The following is a 14,880-nucleotide window of genomic DNA, read 5'->3' on the forward strand; positions in this document are numbered from 1 at the left end:
TGGAACCGACTTCCAAGAGAAGTGGTGCTGGCTCCTACCCTGGGGGGCTTTAAGAGGAGGCTGGATGTACCCCTTGCTGGGGTCATTTGACCCCAGTACTCTTTGCTGCCATGGCAGGGAGTAGGACTAGATGATCTGCTTAGGTCCCTTCCAACTCTAGAAACTATGAAACTATGAAACATTAAATTTGCCTACTGGCAAGATGCTTAAGCCATTTTGTGCTCTTAAAGCAACGCTCCTTTAAAAAGGAGTCAGGCTGTGGACACACGACATCCAAGGAGAACCTCAGTTGCTCCACAAGGGAGGGAAAAAACGCCAGAAGACTATGACCCCATGACACAATCCCCTGAATCAAGATAAAGCTGCCCTAACCCAGGACATTTACTCCAGCTCCTATTCCAAGGCCGTTGTTCATCAGTACATGGTTCGCCCAAAGAAACTACCACCAGCTTTTCCTTTAAGGTCCCCACCTCATGGCAATTCTGTCCGTGTACCTGCGACCCTAGTTTGGTGTACCAATTAGGGCTGATCTCCATGGGTTCAGGAGACTCAAATCTGAACTCATGTTTAGAGCAGATTAGTTAAGTCACATGAAACCCCCATGTGGATGCTCATTCAAAACGTAACTTAATTGTGGGTAGCTGTAATTCACTGCTTGAAAACATGGTTTAGTTTCATGGACAAGGTCACTTCTATTCGTAAATCACCGTGCCCAGGCTGGGAGCTACTGCAGGTAACTAACCCATTTTAAAATCCACATTTTCAGTTACCTTTGGGTTAACTTTTTTGAGCGCCCCTTCCATGCAGATGAACACCCTCCCCGGAGTCACTGAAATGTCTGCACTATGGTATCAGGTACTGACCTAACAACAGAACCAATGCATACGTAACAGCACCACCTCACCTCTTTCACTTAAATACAAAACCTTTGGTGAAACAAAAACACTGGATGAATTTATCACTGCTAAAAAAAAAAAAGAAGAAAGCCCAAAGTGCTACAGTCATGTCTGTTGCAGGCAGATATTGTATGTGGAGAGGAAGTTTGTGGGCTGTGTTTATGCACCACAGACCTGACCCACGGTGTTTTCTGCTGTTTAGTTTCTGCCCTGTCTGGTACAAATTGTACTAGCTCAGACAGAGCGGGGTGAGGGTGGGGGCGGACAAAAATACCCACTAAAGTGCTTTTCATCACAGTTATTTTCACTTCAGGGTGTAACAAGATTTGAATTTAGGTCTCCTACAGGTGAGAGGGTAGCAAGTTACAATTTGTTCTACTCCTGGGCATGCTTCCTCCAGATAAAAAACAATTTGGAAGAAACAATTTTGTCTTGAAACTGGATCTTACCTGGCTGCTGCCTGCAAGCCAGCTGCTCTGTGCATCTGTACTGAAATTGAAATGGCTTGAGCAGCGATTACTCCCTCTGCTTTTTTTAAGGAATGCCTATATCTCACACTCACATCAAGCAAGCCTAGATTTAAAGAGAGAGAAACATTCAATGTCCTATTGTTTTATGCTACAGCCACAGTTAAGCAGTATAAGATTTATTCCAGCAATGTAAACAGGTGATTTTGTATAATAAAAACTAAAAGAGCAGCCATTTTAGTTGCACATTCAGGAATATTAGAAAGACCTCCACATTCTGACTCTAAATATACTACATTTCAAACAAATGATAGCCTTGTTATAGTACTACAATACAAAATGCTGTGTTATGCTGTGGTCAGATTACAGCTCAGATCAAAACATCTCCCATTCTCCTCCACCTTAACTCTGCCCTCTTGTGGGCATTTGTTATTGTACCTTTCAACTGCAAGACTGCATCATCTCAGCATACATGATGCAGTCATGTATCAACATGAATACGGGGAGCAAAGTTAAGTCCTTTGAAGTTTTGATCACCTATAATTCCTTGAGTTACCAGATCCCTTTTTACCATTTGAAGAAACGTATTCAAATTCATAACCCAGTGGTTCAACAAACAGCTTAATTGGCAGCAGCTTTTACTTCTAAGGATACTGTTTCTTTAGTTAGCTGGAGCACCTCGGTAGTCCTGCATGGCTGTTTGCTGTGGATGTGTGTATACCCCAGTTACTTCACAAACCTTCATCTCCACAAAGGGTTCAGTTCTGTGAAGCATCTGGGTTTTACTGTATACAAGCTCACTCACTCCCCCATGCCAGTGATCCCCTTTACTAATTCCTCCAAGAGTTCTCCTTTCACTCACAGTCACCTTCATTCTGCAGGAAAAAGCTCAGATTTCCTTAAGAGCCGATTCAGTGCTGGTCATGCATCAGCTGGAAAGAACCAACGCATAGTGGAGATGTGCCCCTGCTTTATTTCATAAGCTAAATCTATTACTCCTTCAGTTCTCCCCTCCTCCAGTTCGGGAAGCATGGAATCAGACCACAGCATCTTATGTGGCAGTAAGCAGAGCAATGTACTGGCGTGGATCTTCTTAGAACAAATGCATTCCAATGAGTAAATACAGGAAGGGCCTGTCCTCACTCTCACTGAAACGAATGGGATTTTTGTCATTGAGTTAAAAGTAAATTGTAGCACTAAAGGCTGGTAGGAACGACATTAAAAATCTGTATTAGCTTTCAGTAAATGTTAATTTCTTTTTATTAACGCACACATATAGTTCATTTTTAAAATGCAGGAAAAAGTAAGTGCTTTCATTACCTGACGACCGTGGCTGGAATTCCTCTGAACAATCACTTCTTGGGACTAGGGGAAGATTAAAGGTCTGTACTCCTATCTCTTCATGATGTTGCATGGTCACCATGGCACACAGGCGAGACAATGGCAAGGTCCCTCTGGCAACCATCTGGTCCCGGACATTAGGATAATAATACCTGTCCAAGATACAAAGCAGCAGTGGTAACCATTTTGGTAAAGTTGTAATCATCTTTATCTCTCTCTGGTTGGTTTCAATTCATGCATCTTCAAATACATTAGGAACATTTTAATTAACAAGTGAAATTTCATAAAAGGGTGGAGAACATAGTTTTATAGTTTCTAGGGTTGGAAGGGACCTGAGAAGATCATCTAGTCCGACCCCCTGCCATGGCAGGAAAGAATACTGGGGTCAAATGACCCCAGCAAGATGTTCATCTAACCTCCTCTTAAACACCCCCAGGGTAGGGGCCAGCACCACTTCTCTTGGAAGCTGGTTCCAGACCCTAGCCGCCCTGACTGTGAAGTAGTGCCTCCTGGTATCTAACCTAAACCTGCCCTCTGCCAGCTTGTGACCGTTATTCCTGGTCACTCCTGGCGGTGCTCGGGGAAACAGTGACTTCCCCAATGCCTGCTGATCCCCCTTGACTAGTTTATAACAGGCCACAAGATCCCCCCTCAGCTTTCTCTTTTGGAGGCTGAACAGGTTCAGGTCCTGCAGCCTGTCCTCATAGGGCCTGCCCTGTTGTCCCCTGATCATACGAGCATGCAGTCCCCTGCTGGCCCCTCCTGGATGTGTGCCAGCATAATTTTTTCGAACAGCTTGCCTAGGATCAAGGTAAGACTAACCAGCCTATAGTTTCCCGGGTCCTCCTTCCTGCCTTTTTTGAAGATGGGGACCACATTGGCCCTCTTCCAGTCCTCCGGTACCTCACCAGAGCACCATGAGTGCTCGTAAAGGTGTGCCAGGGGACTTGCAATGACCTCGGCCAGTTCCTTTAGAACTCTAGGGTGGAGATCATCCGGGTCGGCTGACTTGAATACATCCAACCCCTCCAGAAGCTCCCTAACTAAATCCTCGCTAACCCGTGGCCCAGGTGTGCCTCCCCCGGGGCCCGAGGGGGGCCCAGCACGGAGGTGGCTGTTCTGGTCCCTACTTAGGAAGACGGAGGCAAAGAAATCGTTAAACATGTTAGCTTTGCCGTCTGGTGTGACAACCAAGTTTCCCAACGCGTCCTGCAAGGGCCCCACATTACCCGGGACCTTCTTTTTACCCCCTACGTATTTAAAAAAAGACTTCTTATTGTCCTTAATCTGGGAAGCTAGCCCCAGTTCCGTCTCTGCCTTGGCCTTCCTAACTGCTCCCCTACATCCCCGAGCAACTACAGAATAGCCCTCCCTGGTGATGACCCCTTCTTTCCATTGGGTATGAGCCTCCTTTTTACCAAGGAGACATTCCCGGATGCTTTTGGTGAGCCACAGAGGCTTGTGTGCTCTCCTGCTTCCTTTGATTCTCGTTGGGATTACCTTCCTTTGGGCTTGGAGGATCGTCTCCTTAAGGAGCGACCCCTCCCCTTGGACACCTGGCTCCCCTCCCCCCCCGGGACCTCAGTGCTTTTCCAACTATCCTCCTTAGCTCGTTGAAGTCTGCCCTCCTAAAATCTAGGGCCGCTGCCTTACTGCATGCCTGAACAGTCTGAATACATTTGAGAATGGAGCTCTATAGCTGTACTAATGTGAAGGTCAGTGATCATTATCTCAGTTAAGTGACTGGCATTACAGAAAACTCAAAATACACCTAACTAGATATCGCCTGGGAACTATTACAATGATGTGATACAAGATCATTAACAACCACTTCAAAATCAGTAAAAATCCCATGAATGGAGTTTAGACCTTAAAATGGGTACTTGTTATCTGAAACTTGCCTAATCTCTCCCCTCCAAATATTCAATTGGACCAATGAAAGATAATAAACACCCCCACCCCCCTTGCTTGTATGTTTCCTGTACCATCATGGCTACAACACTGTAACCTGCTTATCAACAAGTGAACACTTCATATTTTTGTAGTAGAGTGGGAGTGATAATCTGAAAGAGATTTCTAGCAAAAAATGAACTAGTTATTAATTTGCTTTTTAAAAGGTTTTCACTAGTTTTAATGTTATCCTTATTTTTTGTCTCCTTCTTTAGATGTTATCTGTAGTAATAAAGTGCTGTGCAAAAAGCACTGAAAGCACTAGATAATTTGAAAACCGAGTCTCAACAATAAGGGAAATATAGAAGATAGAACTCTGCAACACACAATATCCTCCCTGGGTGGCAATTTTCTGTGAAACAGAATGCAAAGACACATAAGTTGCATCTAAATAATGTGTACTTTTAGACTAATTCCAAAACGGACAAAGATATGCTAAAAACCCACACAACTGACAGTCAAGTCAACGGAAGAAAAAGCAGCTAAATAAGCACCTATGAAAAATCAGCCCCAAATACCTCTGTAAATGCCCCCCATTCAGAAAGAAATGTAGAATCAGTGCTGATGCCATAATTGTCAGCTTATTCGATCGCCACATGGTTTGATGTTTTCACTACTGTAAGATTTTTTTAAATGTTTCCTTGACTGAGAAATGGTTCTTTATTCTCTACCTGCACCAGATTTCAAACTGGATTCCTCCTCCGCCAGTTAATCCTTGCGTAGAGAATGCACTGAGGAGCAGCCTCTGCACTGGGACATCTGCCGGCACCAACATGGAGTGATGATGTTCATCATTAAAGATAGGATCAGGGATGCACAAAGTAGTTGCTGAGCGAAAGGGTTTTAATCGAATGCCTACAAGTCAAACAAAGCCAGTGAGATATGCAGTCCCAACACTCTATCCAAGGAAAGAGGTGGTAATCTAAAAGTCAACCTAACACAACCCTCCTCCTCCCAGCAGGAGTTTTGTCATTGCCCATCCAACAAGCTGCTGCTGACAAAAGAAAGGACTAGCTTACAGAAAAGATGCGATCAGAGTTCAGCAGAGGGCAATAAAAATGGTGGGGGGCTGGGACACATGACTTGTGAGGAGAGGCTGAGGGAACTGGGCTTATTTAGTCTGGAGAAGAGAAGACTGAGAGGGGATTGCATAGCAGCCTTCAACTCCCTGCACGAGGGTACAAAGAGGATGGAGCTGGACTGGTCTCAGAGGGGGCCGATGACAGGACAAGGAGCAACGGGCTCACGATGCAGTAAGGGAAGTTGAGGTTAGATATTAGGAAGACCTCTGTAACAAGGAGGGTAATAGAGCACTGGAACCGGCTACCCAGAGAGGTGGTGGAATCACCATACTTGGAGGTTTTTAAGACCTGGCTAGACAAAGCCTTGGCTACAACAATACAGTTGGGGACAGTGTTGTTTTGAGCAGGTGGTTGGACTTGATGACTTGCTAAGGTCCCTTCCAACCCTAATTTTCTGATTCTATGTTAAGGGGCCCAGAGAGCTCTCATAAACACACACACATGTGGACGCACACACAGAGTCATATAGCCAAAACATTAACACACAATCCCTAACTAAGACAATGCTCTACATGAGATTCTATCAAACTAAACTTACCATTTGCATATAATTCAGTCCCCTGTAACACACTGGAGTATGGCTGCTGAACTGGAAAATGGTACTGCACATAACAGTCGGCCTCTCCCCACACTGTGGACTGTAAGGGCATGAGTCCTTTCACTTTCTCCACATGGATCTCAAATATGTGCTCTATCAGTCCTTCCTTTTCTCTCTCTAGCTGCTGAATAGGATGAAAAATCGTTATGAATAGAAGCAGGTCCTAAAATCCACCAAGAGACACCCCATACTGTTATCAGCAGCCCACATTTTGTTTGTCAGGGAACAGACAGGGAAAACAACTACATAATTAATACAGGAGTGGGGACCCAAGAAAATGGGCAAAGGGAACGAGACAAATATGGGAATGGAAGAGTTAAACATGAGACACTGTATATCCACACTACACAAAACGAAAAGGTGACAACAGGAAGACAGACTCCACTAGGAAAAATCAGAGGTTTATCAAAGAAACTGCACGAGAGAGATGTCTCATCACACATCTCTAAAAGCCCAAGGAGCAGTTCCAAGCATACCACTAAGTAGTTTGTAGGGAGAGGATCCAGACAGTGGGCAGGACGCTGCATAGCAGGAGCTACCATGCCGTCTTCATTTTTCAGTCTCTGGAGTGCCACTATTTGATCAGCTGAGCCCATTGCCAAGATCACCTGGAGGCTTCCATTTCTCCTGCCTGTGAAAACATCCATCACTGGCATATAGCTGTCCACTGCAACTACGGGATACTGGGCTTGAAGCAGCAGGTGAGAAATTTGAGGATCTCTGCAGAGAAGAAAGCATACCAGAACATGCTGCTGGTACATATTTACCAACACAACTCATGTCACGTCACACAGAGCTTTTAATACGACCAGAAACCAATTTATTACAATGCTTAGAGCCTAAGGCCAGGTAATGAGACCCCTTTTTCCTCTCCCAACACATTTTTATCCAACACTTCACACCACATTGATCCAGCTTCTGGTGAATGACAGCAGCTACCTTTGCTATGCAGAAATAAGCTGCCCCTGGTCTCAACTGACCATATGCCACATGCCAGACCAGCCAAGCACACAGGACCTGGGAAGTGTGCCATATCTGGCTGGTCTGGGATCTGTGCTAAATGCAGCAGCACCCACCCCAGTTGGACAGTACAATGGGCAGGGCAATGCTGGAGCAGTTGTGGGTGGCCACATGAGGTGCAGACCCTGGATCAATTAAGGCAGGTGCACTGGATCCAGGATCGAGGGGAGAGAAAGAGGGGTGGCCAAGGATCCAATCTGACCTGTGGACCAGCTCCGTGCGACTCATCCAGCCTGCAGGGCCACATAAATTTGACACCCTTTGGCTAGAGGATGAAGAGCAAACAAAGGACCTAAATAAGGATCCATATTTAGAAGGCTTTTGTACTACAAAGACAACCCTTGAGCTTGTTTTTATAACCTTGGTAAAAGCCTGTAAATAGAACAAGCAGCCAGGTCATGGTATAAGATAATGAGAACATTACAGTTGGGACTCAAGTTATTTAGACATCCGTATGCTAAGAGCACTTTCTTGTGCTACACAAAACCAGAATATTACTCTGTAGTCTGAGGGACGAGATCAGTTACTCGCTACAGTCACAGTTGTGGAAACAACCATCCAAAACATGTGGAAAGCTCTAGACACTGTTTGTAGTACACAACCCAATTTCTAATCTAAATAATGGGACTTCTGATTACTGAAAGTCATAGTTCACCATTTAAGAGTAGAGCTGACAAACTGGTCAAACACTGTCAACCAAATGCTTATTTTTTGATTGGTCCAAGATTATAGCAATTTTACAAAAAGCTGCATTTGTTGTAATTTTAATTCTTTTCTTAATGGAAAAGTAACAACTTATGTAGGCTATAGACGTATTATAGGGCCAGTGAAACTAGTTGATTTTTTAAGAGCTGTTCAGTGCCTAATCCTGTTTCACTGCCATGACAGTGCTGTGAGCTGAAAAACTATTGTGGCCAGTGGACATAAAGCAGTGAAAGTCACACATTTCATGTTAGTGAGCAGCAAAGGGAGCACTGCTGCAAGTCTTATAGAATGTCTTCTGGCAAAGCTAGGCCCCAAACTGCCCATCAGACAAGCCATAGTAGTGCTGAAATCAGGGACAGTCCTTGGATTGTGGATGTTGCACAGACACATTATGTGTTCACCTCCAATGATCTGACGGGGGGAACCAGGGATTTAATGCCAATGCATGTACAGTGCCCAGCATGGGATGGACTTGAACAATAACATGGATCTGCTGATCTGCACTAGAGATAGTTCACTTCCAGGCCAATTAAAGCCATGTGTTTCAGAGTCCATTTTTCAGGGTTTCCATCTAGCAGAGCAGATCAGAGCAGAGCAGAGCAAACAAGACACTTGTTGCAAAATAACGCTATAAGAACACATTCAGCTCCCTTCTTTCTCTATCCATGGGTCAGCACATATCCCAACCTGGTAAAAGACAGAACAAAACAGTTAAAAAGGCTGTTTACTTGAATGACATGTAAAACTGATGCAGAGGAAGCTTCACCAGTCCCAGCAGTCTGTCACATCCTGGGTTTCCCAACTTGTTCCAGGCTTCAATGACCATCACATTGTTCTTCAGTCTCTCCAAGTGTTTGCGAGTCAATGAAAAAGGCATCACCTAATATTTAGAGTTCAAAAATGAATTAATAATAATTACTAATGAAATGATAATGAAATTAATGATAATTAATACATTAAATATCCTGTATTTAAAGAGAAGGCAAGCTGTTTGCCAAATAGTGTATACTGTGGGAGTGAGGGAGAATGTTCTAATGCAGCGCTTCCCAACATTTCTATATTGGTGGATCACTGTCAACCATCCTGTAGACCTTGTAATCTAGCTTTATAAACAAAAGAGGTGGAGGGTGAGTGGTGTAATAAATAGCCAAATTGCAGACCACTTACCATGACCCCTCAGAGTCCCAGTGATCTGCAGATCACTCTGGCTTATATTAATGATTATAAAGGTTAAAAACTCAATTCAGGTTTGTCCACTCCATTTTGGAATACCAGTGAACTTGGAAAATGACAATCCATGCAGACAAAGTCTGATTTTGATGGCAAGTGTTTTTTAGATGTTTTAAAACTCTTTTAATGCTTATATTAATGACTGACTTCATTCCCAATGCCATGCCCTTGTCTTCCCTGTGGCATGCTGCAGAACACTCCTAGTGTTTCTTGTTTCGTGCCCTTTAGTTGCACGTGGTGGTCTGAAATGTGATTTTTTTAGGAATCCTTGGCTACCTGTTGGACCCTGTGTGGCCATCAAGCCCCTTCAGACTCAATGTTAGCACCTACCTAACATACCCCAGATACACAACCTGAGACTAAATATTCCTTTGCTATGCTTCTCTATATCCCACTCTTTTAATTAATGTTGGAAGAGTTGCACGTCTAAGACTCTCAACTGTGTCTTGCAGTGGAACAGGGAAAAACAACCGGACTCAACATACCCGACACACACAGGAAGTGAAACATAGCTTAGTTTGTGTTACACCAAAAGCCTAATTGTATGTAATGTCTTGGCTGAGGGCCCTTACCCAGGCATTAATGTAGCAGCTGCTGACTCTCATGCATTTTATATACGAAGAGAAAGAATCACAAGGTCACGGGCCCATCCAAGCTCAACAGTTCATTACCTTAGCATGGCAAAGGCACACCAGTTTCTACAGCTAGCAGCACATCTGTCTTCAGCTCCCCAGGCTGAATGACCACATCCCCAATTACAGCTGGATGAACAGAGGGTGACCACTGGCACGAGACTGGATGGAGTGACGCTTGAATTCACTACTCTGGAGCCATTAGGAGATGCCTTACCCACTAGGCTGCCACATCCCACAGAGCAAAAAAATTCAGGGTTATAAAGGGACCAAGCCGCCAGCCAGATCAACATTTTTAACATCTCTTCCCTTCTCTCATGGAGAGAAGCTGCTTTCTTTTCCATGCTTAACATATGGGCCTTGTTGCCTGTTTTCCTCTGGTATTTCAAAGTCTGCTTTACTGTTTGATAGCTGCTCAGAAGCGACTCAGAAGTATTTAATGCTTTGTGGTACAGCCAGCACAGTAACAAGATATACTTAATATATTATAAAAAGGCAGGCAGATAGGTCTGTAAGTAAGCAAACAGTGTGGGGTTTAGGTTAGTTTTTGTTTTTAAGATTTAAACTGTAGAAAAGGTTGTCACTGTGAAAGTACAAAGTTCAGACAGTGTAACAGGAGAGATGTGAGACTTGCCTGACAGAAGTTAAAGGCAGGTTGTGTTGTGCCCCATACAACAGCAGATCTTGTAGCTGCCTCTGTGCTGAACAGCTTGCAGTTTAAATAGACATTACAGGAACTACGGCTTCCAAAGTCTCCAACAATAAAATCCTTCCCATCCAGCACCATCAACAGTACATGCAGCAGCAACCCAGCCTCTTCAGAGGCATTTACTTGCGTCATTAAATTACGGGACACAGATACTGGCATGGACTGTGGGGGCTTCATGACTTCTGTGCTGGGCACTTCTAATCTCTTTGAGGATTCCTGGCTGCTTGACCTCAAGCGTTGAGGGCTTTCTGCAGTTCTATAATTCCTGCCAGCTTCTTTTACTTCCATCCCTGGACTTCTTATGACATAACCTGGGGTTTGCTGTACAGCACTCACGGACCTTGCGCTGGCACTGGTAAAGTCTTTGTTATCGGCTGCAAGCTCCAACAATACCTGTAATATGTGAAAACAGCTACTCTGAGTGTATGTCCTGTATGAACGAGCTGGCCAATACAGAGCAGAAAAATGTATAGCTTTCTTGATTTGATAGCTATATTAATTTACCATTCAGAACCTTGTAAGCTCATTATGGATGAACGCTATTCATGAATGTCAATCATTACTGAAAGATGAGGACAGAAAGGTTTGGTGAATAAAGCAACACCTGTGTGTATGACAAGCTTATGACTATCTGAAAATCTGAAGAGTGATTGAAAAATGTACTTGACAAATGCCAGCTAGGGTGAAAACCACTGTCTTGTGGGCACTTTTTGAGGAACTATTTATACTTTTGTTTTTATAAGGGAGCATTACTTAATCACTATATTTTGGAATCTAACTCCTTCCTTGGCATTTATTCTCTCTTTTTCTTTTTTCTCCCCCCCATCCTTTTATTTTTCTTTTCTTGCCACATTGTCTCTGTCATTTCCCTCATCCTTCTAAGGCTAGTCTAGTTGGATTTTTCTGCTCTGTGTTTTCACTCCCTTTACCCACCTCTCTCTTTTCCCCAGTCCTTTTCCTGCTCCCCACACTGATTTTACTCGTCTCCATTTACTCCTTCTGCAGGCTCCGTTCCTTTCCAATGATTTTCACAATCCACTGCAACTTCTTCCATTTTGCCTTCCCCTCTCCATCTGCTCCTACAACCAAATGGTCTTCTTCCTATTCTATTACCTTTTCCAATCTATGCCAACCTGTACAATCTAGTGGGAGCCAGTGGGTTTTTCAAGCCCTAAGTAGGAAATACCTGTCATTTCATGGTATGCAAAAGTAACTGACCCATCCTCTGGCTACGCTCCCCAGGGATACATTTAAGAGATCTACAGGACTGAAATTTTAGGTGGGTTCCCCCCTGCTGAGAGCCATTCAGTTTAAGTGGCGGAGCTCTGGGGAGAATCACAGTTTCTAAACAAAAAAGGCAACAGGTTTCTACTGAACTGAATCCACAAACTTTCATATTTAAAGTGCAACATCCAAGTTAGAGACATATTTAGCTTCTGAACTATAGTGATAAAAGGTGACCTAAATCAAACACTGCAAGGGGAATGTCTATACCTTTAGAGGCCCAAGTGGAGTCTGACCTTCCTCTTCTTCCACAGGTAGCTCACAGCTGACAGTGAGGAGCTCTGACTCGAGAACTGTGTGGAGCTTAATGGCTGCTAAGCCAATCAGCACTGGCTAAGGACAGAAAATATAGTTGGTTAGATTCATGAAAAATTTGCTGGATAAAAAGAAACAGCAGAGTTAATCTGAAGTGGAAAACTCTGATGGAGCCTTGTAAGTTCATTTCCTTTGCAACAACACAGTTTCATTATTTAACATAAACCCAATCTGTATAGGGCTAACTATTCCGTTTCATCTTCAGTGTGGAATCCCTGAGACATGCACGTCACTTGAAGACATGCTGGATGTTTGTATTTTGATGGTTAATGTTTAAATCCACACCATAATCCTGAAATGTTTTTCTAGAGAAGGGCGAAGGAGAAATATACTCAGACCTGTCTGTCTTGACCCAAAATAACCAGTTATCTCATATACTATTTTGAAATACAAAAAGCTATTATTTGCTTAAGAAACATCCCATGTGGGCTACATCAATTTATCTGTTTTTCCCTTGTGATACAAATCAGAGCAGTTCCAATACAACACTACAGAATGAAAGGACATCAGATTGTGCACAAGGATCTGGGGAACCAAAGTGCACAATTTTTTTGCTTTACGAAAAGATTTGCAGCCAATACCTTTTTCTGCGTCCTTTTCCTCATGTAGATTTTGAAAGTCAGGTCAGAGTTCCACCAGTGCTCAATCATCATTCCACCAAAACGCACAGGGAACACAAATCGCTGTTGAAATTTTACCACTGGAAGAAAGATTGATACCTATGAACATTTGCTTAGTTTCAGTGCTAACTTATTTCATGATGCTGAACAGTAGAGAAATCCTCTATCCTCTGTATATGGAGGGTAGGTATATAAAGGGGCATAGCTGTGAACTCTCCAGAGTAATGTGGAGATATTCTGGTTTTCATAAAGGAGGAGAAAGATTGCGTGTGTGTGCAGGAGCACATGTACACATGTGTGCGCATGTATTTCCTGCCTATATAGAGAGACAGGGGGAGAAGGAAGAGGAAGAGTCTATATTTATTGGTGCAACTATAGGAACATTTTGAGTTTTTCAATTATTTGTTAAATTCTCTCAGAATTTTATAGTAACTTTTTTTTTTAATAGGACCAACAAACATTTAGTTTTAACTGTGTATCTACAAAGTTTTCTCTTGGGAATGAGAGTCCATGTACCAGTCACAGAATCATAAAACATCAGGGTTAGAAAGAACCTCAGGAGGTCACATCTAGTTCACCCCCCCCAGCTCAAAGCAGGACTAGCCCAAACTAGATCATGCCAGCCAAGGCTTTGTCTAGCTGGGCCTTAAAAACCTCCAAGGACAGAGACTCCACCAACTCTCTAGGTAACCTGTTCCAGTGCTTTACCACCCTCCTAGCCAGAAAGATTTTCCTCATATCCAACTTAAACCTCCCTTGCTGCAACTTGAGCCCATTGCTCCTTGTTCTGTCATCTGCCACCGAGAACAATACAGCTCCATCCTTTTTCAATCCATCCTTCAGGTAGTTGAAGGCTATTAAATCCCCTCTTAGTCTTCTCTTCTCCAAACTGAAAAAACCCAGTTCCCTCAGCCTCTCCTCACAAGTCATGTGCCCCAGCCCCCTAACCATTTTCATTGCCCTCCACTGGACTCTTTCCAGTTTATCTATATTCTTTCTATAGTGGGGGGCCCAAAACTGGACACAGGACTCCAGATGTGGCCTCACCAGTGTTGAATAGAGGGGAATAATCACTGCCCTTGAACTGCCGGCAACGCTCCTACTAATGCAGCCCAGGATGCTGTTAGCCTTCTTGGCACCAAGGGCACACTGCTGGCTCGTATTCAGCTTCTTGTTCACTGTCACCCCCAGGTCCTAGCCAGTCACCCCCAGCCTGTACCAGTGCACGGGACTGTTGTGTCCTAAGTGCAGGATTTTGTGCTTGTCCGTGGTTGAACCTCATGAGATTTCTTTTGATCCAATCCTCCAATTTGTATAGGTCACTCTGAATCCTAGGCCTGCCCTTCAGCTTATCTACTACTCCCCACAGCTTGGTGTCATCTGCAAACTTGCTGAGGGTGCATTCTGACATCTTCCAGATCATTGATGAAGATACTGAACAAAACCAGCCCTAGGACTGACCCCTGTGGCACTCCACTTGATACCGGCTGCCAACTAGACATCGAGCCATTGATTGCTACCCTTTAAAGTAGTTGCTCGGGGATGTAAGGGGGTAGTTAGGAAGGCCAAGGCAGAGATGGAACTGGGGCTAGCTTCCCAGATTAAGGACAATAAATTTTTTAAATACGTAGGGGGTAAAAAGAAGGTCCCGGGTAACGTGGGGCCCTTGCAGGACGCGTTGGGAAACTTGGTCGTCACACCAGACGGCAAAGATAACATGTTTAACGATTTCTTTGCCTTTGTCTTCCTAAGTAGGGACCAGAACAGCCACCTCCCTGCTGGGCCCCCCTCGGGCCCCGGGGGAGGCACACCTGGGCCACAGGTAAGCGAGGATTTAGTTAGGGAGCTTCTGGAGAGGTTGGATGTATTCAAGTCAGCCGGCCCGGATGATCTCCACCCTAGAGTTCTAAAGGAACTGGCCAAGGTCATTGCAAGTCCCCTGGCATGGCTTTACGAGCACTTGTGGTGCTCTGGTGAGGTACTGGAGGACTGGAAGAGGGCCAACGTGGTCCCCATCTTCAAAAAAGGCAG

General features: G+C 44.1%; 1 protein-coding gene across 6 annotated transcripts in view; it reads right to left on the reverse strand.

Moving 5' to 3' along the window:
• Positions 1-14,880, reverse strand: part of C2CD3 (C2 domain containing 3 centriole elongation regulator) — a 77,600-nt gene that overhangs the window by 48,398 nt on the left and 14,322 nt on the right. For 5 of the 6 annotated variants that reach the window (XM_090030808.1, XM_090030809.1, XM_090030806.1 and 2 more), the window contains exons 11-19: positions 12,811-12,929; positions 12,125-12,247; positions 10,556-11,023; positions 8,788-8,939; positions 6,811-7,054; positions 6,275-6,458; positions 5,326-5,509; positions 2,684-2,856; positions 1,346-1,469 (exon numbers count right to left, since the gene is read on the reverse strand). In XM_090030808.1, coding sequence (XP_089886934.1) covers positions 1,346-1,469; positions 2,684-2,856; positions 5,326-5,509; positions 6,275-6,458; positions 6,811-7,054; positions 8,788-8,939; positions 10,556-11,023; positions 12,125-12,247; positions 12,811-12,929 — 1,771 coding nt within the window. The remainder of the gene's footprint in view (positions 1-1,345; positions 1,470-2,683; positions 2,857-5,325; positions 5,510-6,274; positions 6,459-6,810; positions 7,055-8,787; positions 8,940-10,555; positions 11,024-12,124; positions 12,248-12,810; positions 12,930-14,880) is intronic. The other variant, XM_090030807.1, reaches the window with a different exon arrangement.

Source organism: Crocodylus siamensis, chromosome 1 (assembly GCF_052110815.1).
Source record: "Crocodylus siamensis isolate JL-2025a chromosome 1, ASM5211081v1, whole genome shotgun sequence".
Classification (NCBI taxonomy): Eukaryota; Metazoa; Chordata; order Crocodylia; family Crocodylidae; genus Crocodylus; species Crocodylus siamensis.